The 19,073-nt window shown below is 44.5% G+C and overlaps 1 protein-coding gene across 1 annotated transcript in view; it reads right to left on the bottom strand.

Moving 5' to 3' along the window:
- Positions 1 to 1,528: 1,528 nt before the first annotated feature.
- The window catches only part of CUNH10orf90 (chromosome unknown C10orf90 homolog), a 246,378-nt gene continuing 228,833 nt past the window's right edge, over positions 1,529 to 19,073 (bottom strand). Inside the window, exons 8-10 of the mRNA XM_027855954.1 lie at positions 10,282 to 10,345; positions 1,972 to 2,071; positions 1,529 to 1,884 (exon numbers count right to left, since the gene is read on the bottom strand). Of these exons, the coding sequence (XP_027711755.1) occupies positions 1,846 to 1,884; positions 1,972 to 2,071; positions 10,282 to 10,345 (203 nt within the window). The 3' untranslated portion in view covers positions 1,529 to 1,845. The remainder of the gene's footprint in view (positions 1,885 to 1,971; positions 2,072 to 10,281; positions 10,346 to 19,073) is intronic.

Here is a 19,073-nt window from a genome sequence, read left to right as displayed (position 1 = left end):
TTGATGTGAAATTTAAAAAGTGGCACCCAGGGTCAGCTAGAAACGTGATCCTGAGCCTCCCCTCTGAGCCAACCTCTGCCCAAGCTCACGTCTCTGTCTGAGGCTCAGGGACCAACCCTGAGATCTTCTTGCCGATTCTGTATATTTAGGTCCTACTGGATTTCAGGCCTCCAGAAGTCCTAGTCCTTCTCCCCCTTCCTTTCTTTTCTTTCCTCCTCCTCCTCTTCATCCTCTTCTGTTTCCCTTTCCACCTCACTTCAGGTAAAATCTACACCGTCAGGGGAAGGGAGACCCCTGGCTGTCACTTGTGTGTAGAGGGGGAGGGCGAGGGCAGCATCGACTCTTCTCTGGACATTCCTCTCCGTAAACTTCATTAGGGCAGGCAGACTCTCTCCTTTTGGTCTTTGCCTACCCAGTGACTGGCACCTATTAGGCCTTCTCTCTATAAATTTGTTTTGGATTACATTGTATCCCATTGCGTTCCTTCCAGGGGCTCTCCCCGGCTGCATCACTAGACAGCTGGGCAAGGGAGTGATAGCCCACCGTAGTATTCTGAAGAGAGGAGGACCAGAGAATCCCAGGATCAAAGATTGAAAGGGGAAAGTGGCCTCAGACGTCATCTACTCCCACTCCCCCATTTCATAGGGAGTAAACTGAGTCTCAGGGAGAGGAACTAGATTTTCCAAGCTTAGAGCCATGAATGCCTGAGCCAAGACACAGACCTAGTAGGTCCTTTGATTGCAAAGTCTGTGTTCTCTTTCTAGCTGCGTCCTCACCTGAGAGTCATCGGCAGAAGTGAGGTCATGTAGAAGAGAATTCTGGGAGCTGCTGGGAAGACCTTGGGAGATCCCATACCAAATATTTTATATAGTTTAGGATGGAAGCTTCACTTTTAATCAGAGAAAAATGAAAAACAAAAACATTAACACCAAAATGTTGAGACTTTTAAAATAATATTTATTTCCATTTTGTTTTAAAAACTAGTTTCCTGTATAACTTCCAAAATATACATGTATAAATAAAGGAAATTGTAAGAGTCTGGAAGGCCGATAACGACAATTTTGTCAGGAGTCTTTTTTGAAAACAGAAAGGTTTTTTTGGGGGGTAGAAAACACTAGATTTGCCAACAGCTGTACATAGTTTATTTCTGTCCACAGATCTTCTATCAAAATTGATACTCCCACTAAGGTGTCTCATAACGATAGAGGAAAATGAGAAGACATAGGGAGTATGGCATTGTCAATGAAATATTCCCTCTGGGGTCCTGAGCCCAGCTCAACCTTGCTACCCAACTAGATTAGGCTGCTCCCAGGCACCATGCTAGCCCACCTAGGAAAACTCTGCAGCTGCTGCTGCAGCTGTCATCTGGTAATCAGCCTACTCTGAAGGGTTCCTAAACCTGGCTGGGAAGGAGCTGGTTTGGGGTGCAGGAGGTGAGATTGGGGAGGAGGGCATTGCTTCTATGAAAGGACAGCTTTAATTCCTAAGAAGTTAATGAAAATAACTCAGACAAGAACGAGGCCCCTGGATTGTTTTTATGCCCCAGAAAGATCATAAAATCCTCCTGGGTCATAATAGGGGGAAGGCAGGAGCAAATAGCGACACTCCGAGGGGAGAACAGAGTGCGCACCTCATGGGGCACATGGGATACTTCTCTGCGCTGGCTGATCCTCTGGGAGCTGGTGCTGTTGCTCACTTTGTAGATCAGGGGAGGTGTCTTCCTCGATGCAGCACCTCTCGGTTAAATCAGGGTTTGGGGGTGACGAAGATAAGGCTAACTTTAATGCGCTATGCAATATTTTAGGTCATCTCAGACCCTGGAATTGTAGCTGCTGAGTCTGTCGGTCAGTCTGTGCTCCTCTGCAGGATGTGATCCAGTAGTTGCTAGAGGGGGTGAAGAGAAAGAAGAGGTCATGGTTCTGAGGCAGGATCACCAGGGGCCGGGAGGGGGGCTTCCCGAGGATACCTTACCTTTTTAAAGACTTCGGCGCGCAGTCGATTACTCTGTAAAATCACCCTTTTCTTTTGTTCTTCCTTCTTCTTTTTGACTTCAGGTAAGTTATTATATATTCTGAAATGCAGCCAGAGAGTGGGTGAATAGACAAGGCCATGGATCCATTTCCGCGTGACAGTCACTAGGGCACACAATCAATATGGCGCCACCTCCAAGTTGGTGATGTTATCTGTAGGGGGACTCTCTCTATTAACACATACTGCGACTGATTTAGGACTTGGGATCATACAACTGGTGCTGGGAAAAGCCTCGGAGATCTTCTAGTCTAACCTCTCATGGTGCTGATGAGGTTACTAAAGCCCAGAGCGGTGAGATGATTTTCTAAGATAACCCAGCATAAATATCTACGTGGGGATTTGAATCCAAATCTTCAGCTCCAAACCTAGCATGAATAAATATTTTAGGAATGCAGATTTAGAGTCAGACGGGACCTTAGTGGCACGAGTCTAACCCTCTCATTTTACATATGAGGAAATTGAGGCACAGAGAAGTTGGGACTTGCCCAGGATCAAACAGTTAGGAAATATCTGAGACAGGTGTAAACTCTATCTTATAGACTTCAAGTCCAGCGCCCTATTCGCTATGAACTTTCTGCCATCATACTACCTTAGAGAAAGGGCAGCTAGGGGGCACCGTAGTGGATTGAACACTGGACTTAGAATCAGGAAGACTCATCTTCATGAGTTCGAATCCAGTTTCAGACATTTACTAGCTGTGTGGCCCTGGGAAAGTCACTTAACCCTGTAAAATGAGCTGGAGAAGGAAATGGCAAACCACTCCAGGATTTTTGCCAAGAAAATGCCAAAATGGGGTCACAGAGAATCAGACATGACTGAACAACAACACTACCTTAGGGAAGTGAAAAGACTTGTCCAAGGTACTACAGCTGATAAAGGTCTGAGGCCAAGTTGAACCTAGGTCTTCTTGATTCAAAGCCTACCACCATGTTGCCTCTCACAGGAAGCAATAACCGACATTTGAAAGGGAAAATACATTTTCATCGGCTAACCACGTAGTGTTGAAATAAGAAATTCTATGAGAATTATTAGTGATATGACTAGTAATAGCCAGATTCAGTGTGGTATGGAGGTGGGGGAAGATACTGGCTTTGGGAAAAGAGAACCTGAGTTCAAATCTTATTCATATTATTTATTAGTGTGTGATCTTGGCCAAGTCATTGACTTCTTTGGGACTCAGTTTCCTCATCTTTAAAGAGAGACAGTTGAATTAGATGCATTCTAAGGTCCCTTTCATCTCTAGATATATGTTCCTCTGTGTCTGATTTTCCTTGGGTGCAGACACTCCCAGAGGACTACACATCTCAACCAAGGAAGCAATTCATCAAGCATTTATTTATTAAGCACCTATTATGTGCCAGGTACTGTGCTAGGCTCTGGGGATAAAGTCCCAAGAATGAAAAAAAAAATCCCGTCTTCCAAGAAGCTTCCATTCTGATGGGAGAGACTAAAAAAAGGACATATGTGTCTGTATACTATGTACACAGCCTTAAATGTGTATATAAGGTGTGTGTATATGTACATATGTATATATATGCATATACACATTTATATAGGTATATATATATTTATGGCATACATATGAAGTAAAAAATACTACAAATAAATGGAAATATATGGACGGATTAGACAAAGTACCAGAGAAGGTTGAAGAGATGGATGAAAGGGTTTATTCAATGTGAGAAGAAATTAATTTAGAAGCAATTTCATGTGCTCCCAGTATCCACTAAAAGAGAGCTGAAGGCTCTACAGTAGAAAGAGCACTGAATTTGAAGTCACAGCAGAGCTGAGTTCAATTCCTGCCTCCCACACTTCTGATCATATGTCCTAATCTCTCTGAAGCTGATTTTAACTAACCTTAAGTGAGAATAATAATCCTTGTACCTCCCTACCTTACAGTGGTGCTGTGAGAAAGTACTTCTGAAGCTCCGTGTGCTAGAGAAATAAGAATTAATGATACCGTGCAGAAGGAGGGATTCAAAGAGTGCTATGTCCTTTCCCATGAAAAGGGGCCATAGATGCAATCCAGCCTAATCTAGGACTGTACAATGGATCCTCAAGTGCTCATTCATATTTTGCTTGGGTGACTCCACCAATGGGGGCTCCAGTTCCTCCTGAGGCAGCCCACTCCACTTTCAGAGAACTCTCATTGTTAAGAAGCTTTTCCTGACACTGAGCGTAAATCAGCCTCTCTAACTCGCTCCCACTTATGTTTCTCATGCTGTTCTCTAGGCCTCCAAAGAGCAAGGCTCCAATTACTGACCATATAAAATTAGGTTTCAGATTGGCTATACAATATTGTCTCATTCCCATCCTCTGAAAGAAGCTTCCTGGTTCATTCTCAGCAAAGGCTTTTGCTAGTTTTCCTCTGATACAATAAATAATTGGAACAGATGAGACAATCTGAATGCCTTTGCATGATTATTTGTCTACCCTTGTGATATCCAGCTGAATATCTCTGCTTAATTTGTTGTTGTTCAGTCATTTCAGCTGTGTCCAACTCCTGACCCCATTTGGGGTTTTTCTTGGCAAGGTGGTTTGCCATTTCCTTTTCCAGCTCATTTTACATATGAGGAAACTGAGGCAAACAGGGTTAAGTGGCTTGCCCAGGGTCACACATCTAGTAAGTGTGTGAGGCCAGATATGCGCTCAGGAAGATGAGTCTTCCTAATTTCAAGCCCAGTGCACTATCCACTTCGCCATCTGGCTGCCCTCTCTGCTTAATAGTCCTCTATATTTCTAAACCACATGGGAAACAGATGGTACCAAGTAGGATGGGCTGAGTGTCTAGCCTCTGCCTCTCACATTGGTATAACCTGATCAGTCTGGGCTCTTGGGATACCCTATACTATTCCACCTGCGAGAAATCTCCTCAGGCAACCTGGGAAGTGCCATTATATCATGGAAATGATTCTCTTAAGGAATCATGGTGTGAAGGAAACCAAAGTGAATCTTTTGGCTCCTTGGGGTGGCTCTATCTTATTCAGGTTGTGTCTGTAAGAGGACCTTGAAAACAGTACCTATCTCAGTGGCCGGAGGTCAGGAAGCCTATGTCTGAAGTTAGTTGGCTACGTGACCCTGGGTAAATCACAAACTCTGAGCCTTGGCATTCTCATCAGTAAAATGACCCAGTAGTGCACCCAGCTCACAGGGGTGTGGTAATGGTCAAATGAGAGAGCATACGTAGAGTGTTTTGCAAACCTCATTGGATACTGTACTTGTTGGTTATTATTAAGCTGAAGGCAACCCACATTGGAAAGCGTAGCTGCTTTGTCTGGTAGTCAGGACTCTTGGGTGCTACTCCCAGTGCCCGGCACAGAGTAGGCTCTTAATAAAAGTTTGGTAACTGACTGGTTCTAACTAACTAGGTGACGTGAAGTAAGTGAATTGCCTTTGGAGGGCCTTGGTTTCCTCAAGAAGAACTGTGCCTAAAGAATTGTTCAAATGAAACAGATTTGGGTATTTTAGTGGACCAAAAGTTTAACAAAAGCTAACACTGGGATATGGCAGCTGCCCGAGGGAATGTGATCTTTTCCTTAAAAATAAATCCAGACCTGTGACTTTGTCAGCACAATGTACATTGGAAATATGCTCTATTGATACAGAGTAGTATTTACATTTCTAGCCATCTTCTGAAGTAGTCAGGGAGCAATGCGGGGGTTATATAGTCAGTTTGTGTCAGAAGGAGAACTTGAACCCGGGTGCTCTTGACTTCAAGGTCCAGCTCCAACCACGTACTGCCACTGAGTGACATCTTAGACTGCGTTAATAGAGGTACCAAGATTCTCATGGAGAGTGTACCAATCACTCCAACCACATCTGGAATATGATGGCGTCAACTATTAGGAAGGATGTTGACTCGGTGGAGCTTGGACAGAGGACAGGATGGGGATGGTGCTAGCTAAGAACTGGTAGAAAAACCCAAGACAACACCAAAGGGTAATGTAGCTTCAACTACGATGAAAATGACCATCACCACTAACATTTATAGTCAGGTTTGCAGAATGATTTCTACCCAACAGTCCTGGGATGTAGGTACTGATGGTATCATCATTTCCATTGCACAGAGGAGAGTGCACAGCTTAGCTCAGAGAGGATGGGACTTGACAATAAGGATCAGGGACAGGGGTTCTAACCTGGGTTTCTCATGAGTCCAAATCTAAGACTCTGCCCGCTTTACCCATTGTGCCCTGCCTGAGCCTTTGGAGGCTATTGTGGTAGAGAAGGTTAGACTTGTACTGGTTGGCCCTGGAAGGAAGAACCGTGAGAAAGGACTCAATGTTACCTGGAGTCTCTTCTTTCTCTATGATTCTAACTAATTTTAATTACTTTGTCTTCAAAACAACAGTTATGACTGATTTTTCCGCTCAGTCAACAGGGAGTGGTTTAACCTGAGAAGCAGCAGCGAATCATGGATAGAAGGATGACTTTGGGGGTAGAAAGATGTTGGTTCAAGCCTCATCTCTGACATCATGACTGCAAAGTCACTTAACCTCTTGGTATTCTGCACAATTCTCTGAGAATGTTGTAGAGAAAGTGCTGACCTGCCTTAGTAGAAACTCCCTGGGAATTCACTCTACCAATGATGTCACACAGCCACTCCCTATCCAGTTTGGGGATGGGTTTGACATAACTATTGGGAGTACACGAAATGGTGACTCTGCCATCCCTTCAAGAGATCGTCCTCTTTGTCTTCCCATCCACAAGCAAACTCCTAGGAGTGAAGTCTTTGTGTGCAAACATCAGCTCTATTTCATCCTCTCCATAGAATCTCAGCTCCTTGTAATCCGGCTTGACCTCATAGTTGTCCAAAAACTTCTTTGTCCAAGGTTATGAATAATCTCTTCACCGCCAAACCCAACGGGCTTTTCTCAGTCTTCACCCTCCATCCTTCTCGAGCACTCTCTCTCATTCCTTGGCTTCCATGACACTGCACTTTCTTGGTCCTCCTGCCCATCTGACCCCTCCTCCACTGACTCCCTTTATGATCCTTACCCCTCATTGTCCTGCCTCGCTCCAGCACCAGGAGCTCCCAGGCTCTGTCCTGGACCTTTTGTCTTCTTTCTACACTCTATCTCTTGGTGATCCTCTCTCCTCCCACAGGTCAAAATCTCATCTTTACAAATCTACATCGCCAGCCCTCTTATACTTATGCTCTACAGCACCAGCAGCCTGCTCGGCGCTTCTACCAGCGCGTCCCACGCAGGCATCTCAAGTCCAGCATGTCCAAAACATTGTTCACTCTCTTCTCCCGACCTGCCCCTCCTCCACACTCTCCTGATCTTTTGAGGACCTCAGAGTTCACCACTTGAGAGTCGTCCTCAACAACTCATTCTACCTTGCTCATCATATCCAGTAAGTCGCTAAGTCTTGATTCTAGCCCTACCACACCTCTCCCATCCTCCCTTTCTCTCCAATCACTTGGACATCACTTTAGTCCAGGATCTCATCCCCTGTCACCTAGACTACTGATATAACCTCCTTCTTGTTGTCTCGACGTCTAGCCCCCCTTTTTCCCCCATCTGTCTTCCACAATGTTGTCAAAAGAATCTTCCTAAAGCACTAGTCTGTCCAAGGCACTTTCTTTTTCCCTATTGTCACTAGCATAATTCAAAAACCCCTCAGCTTGGCATTTAAGAACCCCTCACAGTTTGGCTCCTGCCTGCCTTTCCAGGCTGATTTCATGCCAGAACTTTCTCTGGTGCTTCATTATTCTATCCTTATTCTGAAATAGCCTGAGTGCCAGGTGTCAGCAAAGATGGCGGCACATCTGGCTGGACGTCACTTCATGCACTCCACCCTCCAGACACTCTGGTCACCCTGCTCTTTCCAAACTCGGCACTCCATCTCCTGCCCCTCCATCTCTGTACAGGCTCCTCCTCTCTCTTCACCTCTGTTTCATCGAGTTTTGGATCATGGGATGTCCCATGTGAAGTCTTTCTCGATCTCCCCGGTGGTCAGCGATCTCCCTCTCCCTTACGTGACCTCAGACTCACTTCTGTATGTGCATGTCATATCTGTCTACTAAGGAGGGCAGACACCGTTTCATTTCTCTCTTGGTAACCCAGGTACCTGGCACAGTGCATGGCACATAGTAGGCATCTAATAAGTACTTGTTGGATTGAACTGAAAAATGACATTCCCACTCCAGACCTGGCAGTCTTGTTATATGGCAAGTACTCTCTAACTCCTAGAATGCTACAGAAATTGGGGCTTTGGCTGTAGTCGTCATCATCATCACCATCATCATCATCATCATCATCATCGTTGTCATCGTCATTACCTTGGCAGGGGGAAGTGTTTCCAAACCCGTGGCACTTTGGAGGCCCATGCCAGCTTGCTGTGGTTCAGACTGCTAATAGAACAGGCAAGTTTATCCTCCCTCTCAGTTAATTACCTGAAGCTTCACTGCAGATGATCAAATTTCACCAATTACCAAGTAAACAATTGAACTCGATAAAAATCAAAAGGTGGTGCCTGGAAAAGTGTGTTCATTTTTATTAATGCAGATCAGTGCACTATAGATTAGGGGTAATTCTTATAATTTCTCATATTACTGCAGATTTTGTCAGACTAATGAAATTTCAGGAAGAAGAGCTGTCCCTCCGGTGCTCTGTTATTCAATCCTCACTCTGAGGCTGCCTAAACACCGGATGTTAGGAAAGATGGCGGCAGATCTGGGCGGATTCTGAGGATGAGACCCTGGGGAAGTGCCTGGGACCACAGGGCTATTTTCTCAAGTTGATGAGTCAGCAAGTAGGACTTTGATCTGCTTCCCAAGCTTGGCATGATGGGGCCAGGCTGTGAGCTGGCAGAGGGAAGGCACCAAGCTAACTTGTCTCCCATATGCACCAGACTTCAGGGAATACAAGGCAGCTGGATGGTGCAGTGGATAGAACATTGTGCCTGGACTCAGGAAGCCTCTCATCCGCTGTCTGACCCTGAACATGTCACTTCATTTTTGTTTGCCTGTTTCCTCATCTGAAAAGAGGGATAATGACAGAGTTGCTGTGAGGAGACGACATTTGTAAAACACTTTGCAAGCCTTACAGCATGATATAAATGCTTCTGCAATTATTATGATTGTGGTTATTTTGGCACTTAGATTTGCACCGAACTTCTCAGATTAATTTTCAAGCGGCCTTTGGTTGATGTCAAGAACAAGAAGCAGCCTTCGGTGGGGCCAAGATATCGGCAGGAACAGGGATGTTGATATTGGAGAAGGGAAGACGTGGGGCAACATGGCAGCTGTGTCCAAGTAGAGCGAACCGTCATGTAGAAGGGGATGAGATTCGTCCTCTTTACCCTCTGCAGGCAGGAGGAGGAGCAGGCAGGGAGACTGCATAGGCAGAGTCAGACGGGGTGTCAGGGAAAACCTCCTAATGACTAATTATCCAGAAGCAGAAGGGGACGCCTTGGGGCCAAGAGGGCTTACTTTCACTGGAGGTCTTAAGTAAGGCTGCGTGGCGACTGCTGGGATGTACAGCTGAAGGGACGCCCTTGGCAGGCCAAGGAGGGCCTTCTAACCAACTCAGGCCTTACCAGGAGCTTTGGTCCAGAATGTGGATTCTGGGCCAGACAGAAGCACATTTGTGGTTCTCAAAGTCCTGGTCTGACCATGTCATTCTCTTGCCCACAAGGCTTCTGTGGCTCACTGGTGCCTCTAGGATAAAGCACAACCTCTCTGTTTGCCCATTAACATCCACCCCAAATCGTTTCTTATATATTGTGAATTTGCTTATCTGTGCACATGTTGTGCTTCCCAGTAGAATGGAAGCTGGTGGAGGGCAGGAGCTGGATCGTTTTTATCACTATCACCCAGCACAGCACCTGGTCCATAGCAGGGGCTTGATAAAGCTTAGCGAATTGAATCCAATGGAATGTGAGTTGTGTCAAGAATTTCCCAGAGCCCAAGGATGGGCTCCAAGTTAATCTAAGACCTGCTCCATTCTTCAGATTTGTTTTGGAGCACCTTGGACCTCAGCCATGCCTCCCTGTTCTATGTCCAGGCTCAGTGTAGCTGACAGACGTAACCCAGACCTACTGACTTGGTACCCCTGGAGGCAGTGAGGTACCACATCCTCCTGCCTACCTGGGCCAGGAAGAAAAAGCTCTCTTGTTAGCAGGTATCATCAATCCCCAAGGGATGTTGGTGTCTAAAACACATGGACATGGGCCACACAAAGTCCTGCTAGTGGAAGCAGGATCCACTTCATACAGAGGGAAGTCCAAACACAAGTCACTCAATACCTTTTGGATCTCATATGCATCTCTTTCTCTGATATGCACCTCTCCTTTGGCTTGAACAAGTTATCTGGAAATAAACACACAAATGAAGCACCAATTAATGCCACCAGGGACTGAATCATGCAGACATTGACAGAAGCATCTCACTAGAGGGCTAGCCCAATCCTCGTTCCTACTCATTTCTAATTCTATGTACAATCCAACCCATTATTACGCAGACTGCCATGAATGTCTGGCCAGAAGAGCCAAGGGGGCTTGCCCACCATGATGAGGATGCCAAGGAGTCCGTCGCTGATGCCCTTCCACAGAACTCCTCTTAGGCACACCACCACAGGGCAAGTGGAAAGCCCCTCCCTCCAGTCCCACTTGGGCTTGCTCTGATGAGGGTCCAAACATGGCAGAACATGAGATTCAGAGTTAGGGGGGGATGGGATTTCTGTCTGGGTTCTGCTATTTCGAAGCACTTGTGTCCTTAGAAAAGTCTCTCTGGACCTCAGTTTCCTTCTCTGTAAAATGAATGGGTTGGACTGTTGGTGGAGCTGGGAGTTGGTTCAACTATTCTAGAGAGCTATGAGGAAGGTCACTAAAGCTCACTGATCTAGGGGTCCTGCTATGGTATAAAACCCCCAAGGGAGTCAAGAGCAGAGAGAAAGATACCAAAGGAACAAGTCAAGGACAGAAAGAAAGACACAAAATGTAGCAAAATCATGATAGGAACTTTTTGGGGTAGCAAAGAATCAGAAACAGAGTTGGTTCCCATTGATCAGGGAATGAATGGCTAAACAAGTTGGATGTCCTAATGTAACTATTACTTACTGCCTCATAAAACATAGCAAATATGAAAACTTCAGAAACATATGGGAAGACTTACATGAACTGAAACAGAGTCAAATGATACCAAGAAAACAACATATATGGTGATTTTTTTTTTTAGGCAATTGGGGTCGAGTGACTTGCCCAGGGTCACACAGCTAGTAAATGTCAAGTTTTTGGTCTGAGGCCGGATTTGAATTCAGGTCTTCCTGACTTCAGGGCCTGCGCTCTATCCACTGCGCCACCTAGCTGCCCCTATATACAATGATCTTGATGATGCAAGTGGAAAGAATACTAAGATGAGGGAGAAATCTGGATAATTGTTATATAGATAGATAGACAGAGAGAGAGATATAGATCACATAGTAATACCCAGATCTAAACCCGAGAGCCTACAGTGGTGAAAACAGCACGCAAGTGTCATTGGTGTATATGTATATATGTAGGTGTGTGCATGTATATGTATATATATGCATACATATAACCAGATATAGATCTGTTTATACGTGTATATATAAATAGAAATGTATATGTACACACACATATATGCACATCCATGTATCTAGGTATCTACGTATATATCTTTGGCTTTGTCCATATCAAGTAAGAAGAAATAGCGGTCATTGCACACGGCCATTGGGACAGTTCAGAGCTCCCGAGACAGAAGATTCCTGCAGAGAATGATCTTCAATCACCAGAACGGTAATTGAGACAGGCATTAGTATTCCACCGGAGCTCACATTAAAGCCAAACCCAAGGTAGACAGTGTTCCCGAGAGATAAAAGCCAACGTGGGAAATTGCGATTGTGGAGTTAGCATAATTGCAATTGAATTGCAAGCTGGGATCACTGGAAAAGTAAAAAGCCTGATATCCCATTCTGCTTTTGTTTTATTTTCAAGAGGGGGAGAAGTAAATTTGAGCTATTTTGTCATTGCGGTGCTTTGTCTTTTCAGAATGTCGATGGCTTGCTGAGAAGCAGGCTCAGATTTGAATTCTCTGCACCCAAGCCAACTTTGCTGAGGGGCCTCTTAGCCCTTTATTAATTGCCACATAAGTAGAGGAGCAGGGGGGTGGTTCAGGGCTCCTCTCTCAGCACACCCTTCCCCACCCCCTGTGGAGACACAGTTCTTGAGAGGGTGTTTACCCTTTGGCAGCTGCTGAATTTGGACTTTGCTGGGAGTCCCAGGCCCAACAGGGATGATCTGTGGAATTCCAATCTGCCAGAGGAAGACACAGGGGGTGTTTCCATTTCTCCCACGGTGGTTCTGCTGTTACACTAGTTACTCTACATTTGAACATACTTTGCAAACCACAGAAAGTCACAACAGAGGGGAAAGTATGTTCCCAGGTTGAGAGATTATTTGGCATTCACAGTTATAGAAAATGTTTGTTTTGGAGATCTTGGGCATGATCCCTAGAGAGATGATTTGCAGTTAAAAAACCCAATCCAATCCAATAAGCATTCATTAAGTGCCTACAACTGTGCTTAGCCACTGGGGACAGCAGACAAAATGAAAAGTGTCTCCACCCTCAAGAATTTTACATTCGACTAGTAATATTGACAATTCCACCCAATTCAGCAAGTATTTTAAAAGCTGCTGTTATGTGATGGACATCATGCAAAGACAAGAATGAAGTATTTCCTGCCCTCCAGGAGCTTATAATCTATTAATGAGTTAGCGTTCCACATAGTCATTCTTTCAGCATAGGCATATGTTCCACCCAAGAAGAGTAAAGAAGGTCAAACTAGGATCCAAAACAATGACTCCCCTGAGCCTCAGTTTCCTCTTCTGTAAAGTGATAGGGTTGGCCCAGATGATTTCTGAGGCCACTTCTGGCTGTAGATCAATGATCTTACGATTGGAAGGTATCTTCCTGAGATCTTTGGCCTAAGGTGTGGTGGGGAGATGATCCCGTTTAATACAGTAAAACTACCTCTATGGAAGACGAACCTGCCTTTCAGTCTCCGTTTGGATCCTTACTAACTGGGTGACCCTGGGCAAATACTTAACCTAAACCTCAGTTTTTTAAACTGTAAAATGGGAATTCCTATTTCACCAAGGTGCAATGCAGAAAGTACTTTAGAAACCTTAAGGTTCTATGGATGAGTCGTGAGATAATTATCATCTCCTCTAATTCCCTCATAGCCAAGGCCTTAAAGGAAAAGCCCATTTTATAGAAATATCTGGTTCTTATTTAGCACAGTGCCTGGCACATAGTAGGTGGCACTTAATAAATGCTAATTGATGTTTTATGAAATTAAAAGTGATGGATGAAGGAAGACTTTCAAGGATGCATACAGCCAATCAATCAATCTGCAGGTCCTTAGTAAGCACTTCCTGCATGCTGAGCGCTGTGCTGAGTGCTGGGGATACAGAGAGTGAGAAAATAAGTCATTAACACATTTTTCAAAGGAAATTCATGTGTCCAAATTCAGTGAAAAAGAGGGAGAAGGAAGCGTGTTGCCAGGCTATACTCTCCTTATTATTCTAGGCAGATGGAATCTCCTTTTCCTAACATTAGTGGGGTAAATTACTAATTTTTGTTTTTCTGCAAAATCCATTTTTACAGCATGACCTTGGTCTCAAGCCCACTATTGCAGGAAAAAATCCAGTCCCCATCATTAATTCTACCTGGCAAGGTCTTCTTTATTTACGACTTGCTCTGCAGCTTGGCCCAAGTAATCAGCCAGAAGCCAGTGGCTCAGGGTAGCTTTGGCTGGCCAAGGGCACCAGAGGAGAAAGATGGGACTGAGTACATCACAGCAGAATGAATGAATGGGACACAAATGAGAAGGGATGATTGAGAAGAAACAGTGCAGGATGGCAGACAGAATCCTGGGCTTGCAGTCAGCAAGACCTGAATTCAAATCCTGCCGCAAGCATTGATTAGCAGAACAATGCCGAGCAAGTCCTTGTGAGACCTAGTCTCCTTATCCATAGAATCAGATCATAATAATCCCGACCTTACAGAGTTGATTCTGGGGTTCAAAGGAAATGTTGGCAAACCAGTCTGTAAACGTCATGTGTTATTAGGATGGGAACTGAGGCTGCATTGAGGGGTGTGCAGAGGCCCAGACGTTCAGCCTGACGTAGTCAATGCCTGATGGGAAGAGGGATGAGGGAGGTGTGGCTGGTCATGTTGTCTCCTCCTCATTGAAATCCCTAGGCCATGTTCTAGGCTCACATTCTCAACCCACAAGCACTGCCAGTTTGGAATGCCCCAAACTAGCTAATGAAGTTTTTATTAAGGGCTTACTAGGTGGCAGGCACCGTGCTAAGCCACAGGGGTGGCAAAAACAAGAAAATGAGCTACATCTTCCTTTAGGATTCTAGGGTTAACCCATAGGGACTGGATGTGGTTTTCTATTTCTCTAGCTCACAAGCTTCCCAATTCATTATCTGGTGATATCGCCAGCCAGACTTAATCAGTTTTTAGAAATGAGTACTTAATAAGGCAGAAGTATTGGAAGAAGACAAAATATCAGCCTCAAACTGGAGGCTCACTATCCTACATGTACAGTGCCCAGGTGTCCAGGGTCAAGCTGAGATCACACAAGACTTCCCCAACTCCTCTTAATTCTAGGGCCTTCTCACATTTAATTATTTTCTCTTTATCCTGTATATAGCTTGCTTTATATGTACTCATTGGCATGTTATCTCATCCATTAGACTATAAGCTCCTCAAGGGTAAGAACTGTCTGTTGCCTCTTTTTGTATCCCCAGTGCTTAGCACAGTGCTTGGCACCTAGTAGGTGCTTAAGAAATATTGATTGATCGATGCCAAAGGGGCTAACTCAGCTCCTGGAAATCCCGTCTTTCCCAGTCACGAGTCTCACGAAGTTCGTCTTAAACATGGCATCACTTTGTGCTGGACTTCTGTAGAATCCTGATACCCCCTTTCCTCAGCAAATATAGTTTGTCCTCAGCACCATCATCATCTGCTCTGGGGACACAACTCTCCAAGTTCACAAGGTCATCTTCTGGTCAAGAAGGGGGAGAAGACAGAGGCCTCCCAAGTCCTATCCTTCCAAGGCCTTGGCTGGCAGCTGCCTGCACTCCATGCTGGAATCTGGATGGGTTTGCTATTTCCTGCCAGCCCCATAGAGTCAGTGTGGCAGGATCTCCTTAGCCAGTCCCAACATACTTCCTACCTGCCATTATTTCATTTCCCCCAAAAGGCATGACATACTCTACTACTTTTCAACTTGATTAACTAGGTTAATTCACACTTAGTTTAATGCCTTTTATCACCTGATTAGGATAGTTACTCTAAGGAGGCTGAGATGATTAATCCAATCAACCTTTCCCCCTACTCTGCCCTTACATCTTCAAGACTAAGGTCTGGTGCACAACCTGCACAGGCCTTTCCTGATACTCCCCGTCATGGTGCTTTCTTCTCACCCCCAAACTGCTTTGTATTTGCCATCAGAGCACGTGTTCTTTCTTCCCAGGAGTATACGTAAGCCAAAGAGTTCTGGCTTTGTCTTGTATCTTAACTGCCTAGCACAATGCTGGGTTCATAGCAGTCATTTAGGGAACATTTGTTCAATTGAATTGAATTAGCCCTCCTCCCCAATACTGGTTTGGATGGCAGAAAAAAATCCTTCACAGAACCTCCAAATGCAGATGCCACCAGATGGCCCTTTTTATGATTCAGCTCCTGGGAAACGCCTAGGAGGATGGATGGGAAGATGAGGCTTCTTTGAAATGCTCTTACTGTGAAGCCACCAGAGTCATGGCAGCTAGAATCAGACAACCTCGATCAAATCCCAGATCTGCCATTTTCTTTCTGCATGACAGCCACGGGCCAATTGCTTTCCTCTTTCTGGGCCTCTATTCCAGGGCTCTTAACCTTTATGTGTGTGTCATGGGCCCCTCTGGCAGTCTAATGAAGCCATTCTCAGAATAATGTTTTTAAGTGCATAAAATACATAAGCTTAACAAGGAAACCAACTCTGTGGAAATATAGTTATCAAAATATTAAAAAAAAATAAGTTCACAGAAACCAGATTAAAAACCACAGATGTCTACTCTCTCATTTGTAAAGTGAGGTATTTGGACCAGATGATCTTAAGAGAATCAGAGCTACCAGGAATAAAGAAGTGGTAACACCCATCCCCACCAACCCCCCATCCTCTTTCCTGGTGAGAATATATCTAGAACTGTTGTGGTCAGTTCTGGGCATCTCTGTTTATAAAGGACATTAATAAGCTTGCTGGTGCTTAGAGGATGGCAGTCAGGAAGGTGAAAAGGCCTTAAGCCCTTGCTTTGTGAAGATAAGTTGAAAGAACTGGCTTGTTAAGCACAGAGAAGAGAGAATTCAAGGATTAGAGTAGGGCAGGTGGGGGATGTAAGCCTGGTCTTCAAGTACACAAAGGACTGCGGTCCTTCTGAGGGTTCAGAACTGTTTTGCTTGGCAGAAATGGGGTCAATGACTGGAAACTAAAGGGCACATTTAAACCTGACATCAGAAAATCCTTCCAAACACTGAGAGCTGCCCTTCAGGGGAAATGTGGTTTGGCCTGGTGGAGGGACCTCATCCATTGGAGGTCTCCAAGAAGGAGCCGGATGGTCACTTGTTGGGAAGGTCCTAATTGGACTCTGGCTAGACAAGGTCCCTTTGGACTCTTACACCCTCTGAGGTCCCTTCTAGCTCCATCTGGGATTTACCTCCAAAGGAAAGAAAACAGGACGCCCCTTTCAAAGAAAAGCAAACATTCTTGGGGATTTGCTTTTCCTCAAAAGAAAGTCCCCAAGTGCTTGTGTACTGGAAGATCACCAGGCTGTTCATTAGGAGGATTTAAAGGCCCATAAACAGCTGGTGGCCTTGTCACTCTGCTAACTCCATCATGGTTTTCCAGATTTAAATCCAGTTTTGGGGGGCACTGTTTCCATTCAGTTCCTCGCAGTGGGGTCTCTCATTTGCTCTGTGTCGTCAACAACCAAGGAGTCTATTCTGCACTAATTAGTCCTCTTGAAATTAAATAGTGTGAATCGGCCAGGCTTGGAGAGTGCCTGCCTCCGAAGGACTCGTGATCAGCAAATGTTTTGCTGGGTAAACATTCTCATTTTCCCCAAATCACTCGCAGCACTTGGTGAAATCCTGAGCTCTCAGATGACAATGACAAATGATAAACAAGTTGTTTGAGAAGATGAGAAGGTAAAGGGAAGCTGTGCAGATGTCTGCATTTAGATGGAAATGATGCAGCCTGCCAGTTATCTTCTTGACATATGCCGAGCACCGAAGTCACAGCAGCAGCAGCAGCAGCAGCAGTGGGGTACTGGTAATTCTATGCCAAGCCTGCAGGGATCTGACCTTCTCCAAAATCATCCTCTTCCACGGGGGCAGGGGATGAAAAATCGGGAATTCCAAAGGAAGCGAGATCTCTCCCATGGCACTGAAGGCCGAGGCAAAGACATGGCACTCTCAGAGAGCCTTGTCTCATTTTGTCTTTCTATGCCCGGAGCCTAGAACAAAATAGAGGCTGAATAAATGCTTGTTGATTGACTGATCAGTGAGGCTGGTGTAAAATATTCCCAGCCAGGAGAGATGAACCTTCTTGTATACATGTCTATCCATGGAATAGGACCACAGTGGCATCTCTAGCTCAAATTTGAGGACATTTCTGACCTAGAGCTGCAAAGGATGGTGGAGGTCATCTAGACTGACTGATCATTTCTCAGCTATCCAAGGTCACACAGCTAGTAAATGACTGAAAGGGTATTGAACCCAAGACTTTTGAGTACAAATCTGTCCCCCTCACCCTTTTCAACAGCACCATGAATTTAGCTAAGTAAATAATAATAATGTTAATGATATTAATAGATTGCATTTACCAAGTGATTTTAAAGTGGTGTACAATAATTATCACATTTGCTCTCCCCAATATCTCTAGGAAATGGGTACCATTATTATTCTCATTTTACAGATGAGGAAACTGAGGCTCAGAAACATTTAAATCACTTCTTTTGGTTTTGGTTCGTAGTTTTAGCCACCTGATGATATATTTCTAGTTACATGGTAGATGCCATTTTTTTTTCAATCTCTAATTCCTACCATTTTGTTACCCCGGGTCACAGATCATAAATCACAGCATCAGAATATGAATTTAGGTTTCTTCTGACCCTCAGCTTAACAATCTTTCCAACATAGCTTGCTGCCTCAAAGTGTTCATTGGATTGAACTGAGCATGTAACACAAACACAGGATGCTGGGTGGGGGGTGAGGAGGGGAGAAAGGGGGATGATAAAACCAAAATGACCAAGATCTTGGGCCAAATGAATGGTATGGTCTGAAGCCTGAGGATTCCTCTAGATACAGGAGCACTAGAATACACTAAAAACAACAATAATCGATGCTGATTATGCAACAAAATGGTGGGAACTAGAGATTAAAAAAATTATTATCTACTGTAAATTCAGAAAGATATCATCAGGTGACTAGAATTATAGACCAGAACCAAAGCAGACAACAAATGCCTGCATTGTAGGTACAAATTCCAAAATATCCTTTAGGATTGATTCAGTGAATGGGCTGGGGCTAGAGTATCCTCACAGACAGCCCCATTAACCTAAACCTTCAACATTTTGATTTGATGTTATCATGCCTTCTACTCATAATCCCCAAGATACATGGGATGAAAAGCTTTCAAAATAAAGAGACATAGCTGAAAAAAAAATGAAAACCACAGGGGAATAGGAGAGGCACATGTCATCATAAGGGGATCTATACCAATGATGCTTTCAGTGAACCCGGAGAGGATGAACTTTCATCCAATTACTCTTATTCAGTTATAAAAAGCAGTCATCTTATCCACCTGTATAATAATCTGCAGAATATCCAATAGAAAAGATTAAGAGCAAGAGAGCCACTCATCTCAGAACGTTTCCTATTTGATCTTTCTCAGAAAAGATGAGATGAGTGAGATAACAGTGATGGTGATGATGATGATGATGGGGATGATGATGATGATGATGGT

Source organism: Vombatus ursinus, unplaced genomic scaffold (assembly GCF_900497805.2).
Source record: "Vombatus ursinus unplaced genomic scaffold, bare-nosed wombat genome assembly UNPS02011353.1, whole genome shotgun sequence".
Taxonomy (NCBI): domain Eukaryota; kingdom Metazoa; phylum Chordata; class Mammalia; order Diprotodontia; family Vombatidae; genus Vombatus; species Vombatus ursinus.
The sequence above is the reverse complement of the archived record's forward strand: the minus strand, read 5'-3'. Positions and strand labels throughout refer to the sequence as shown.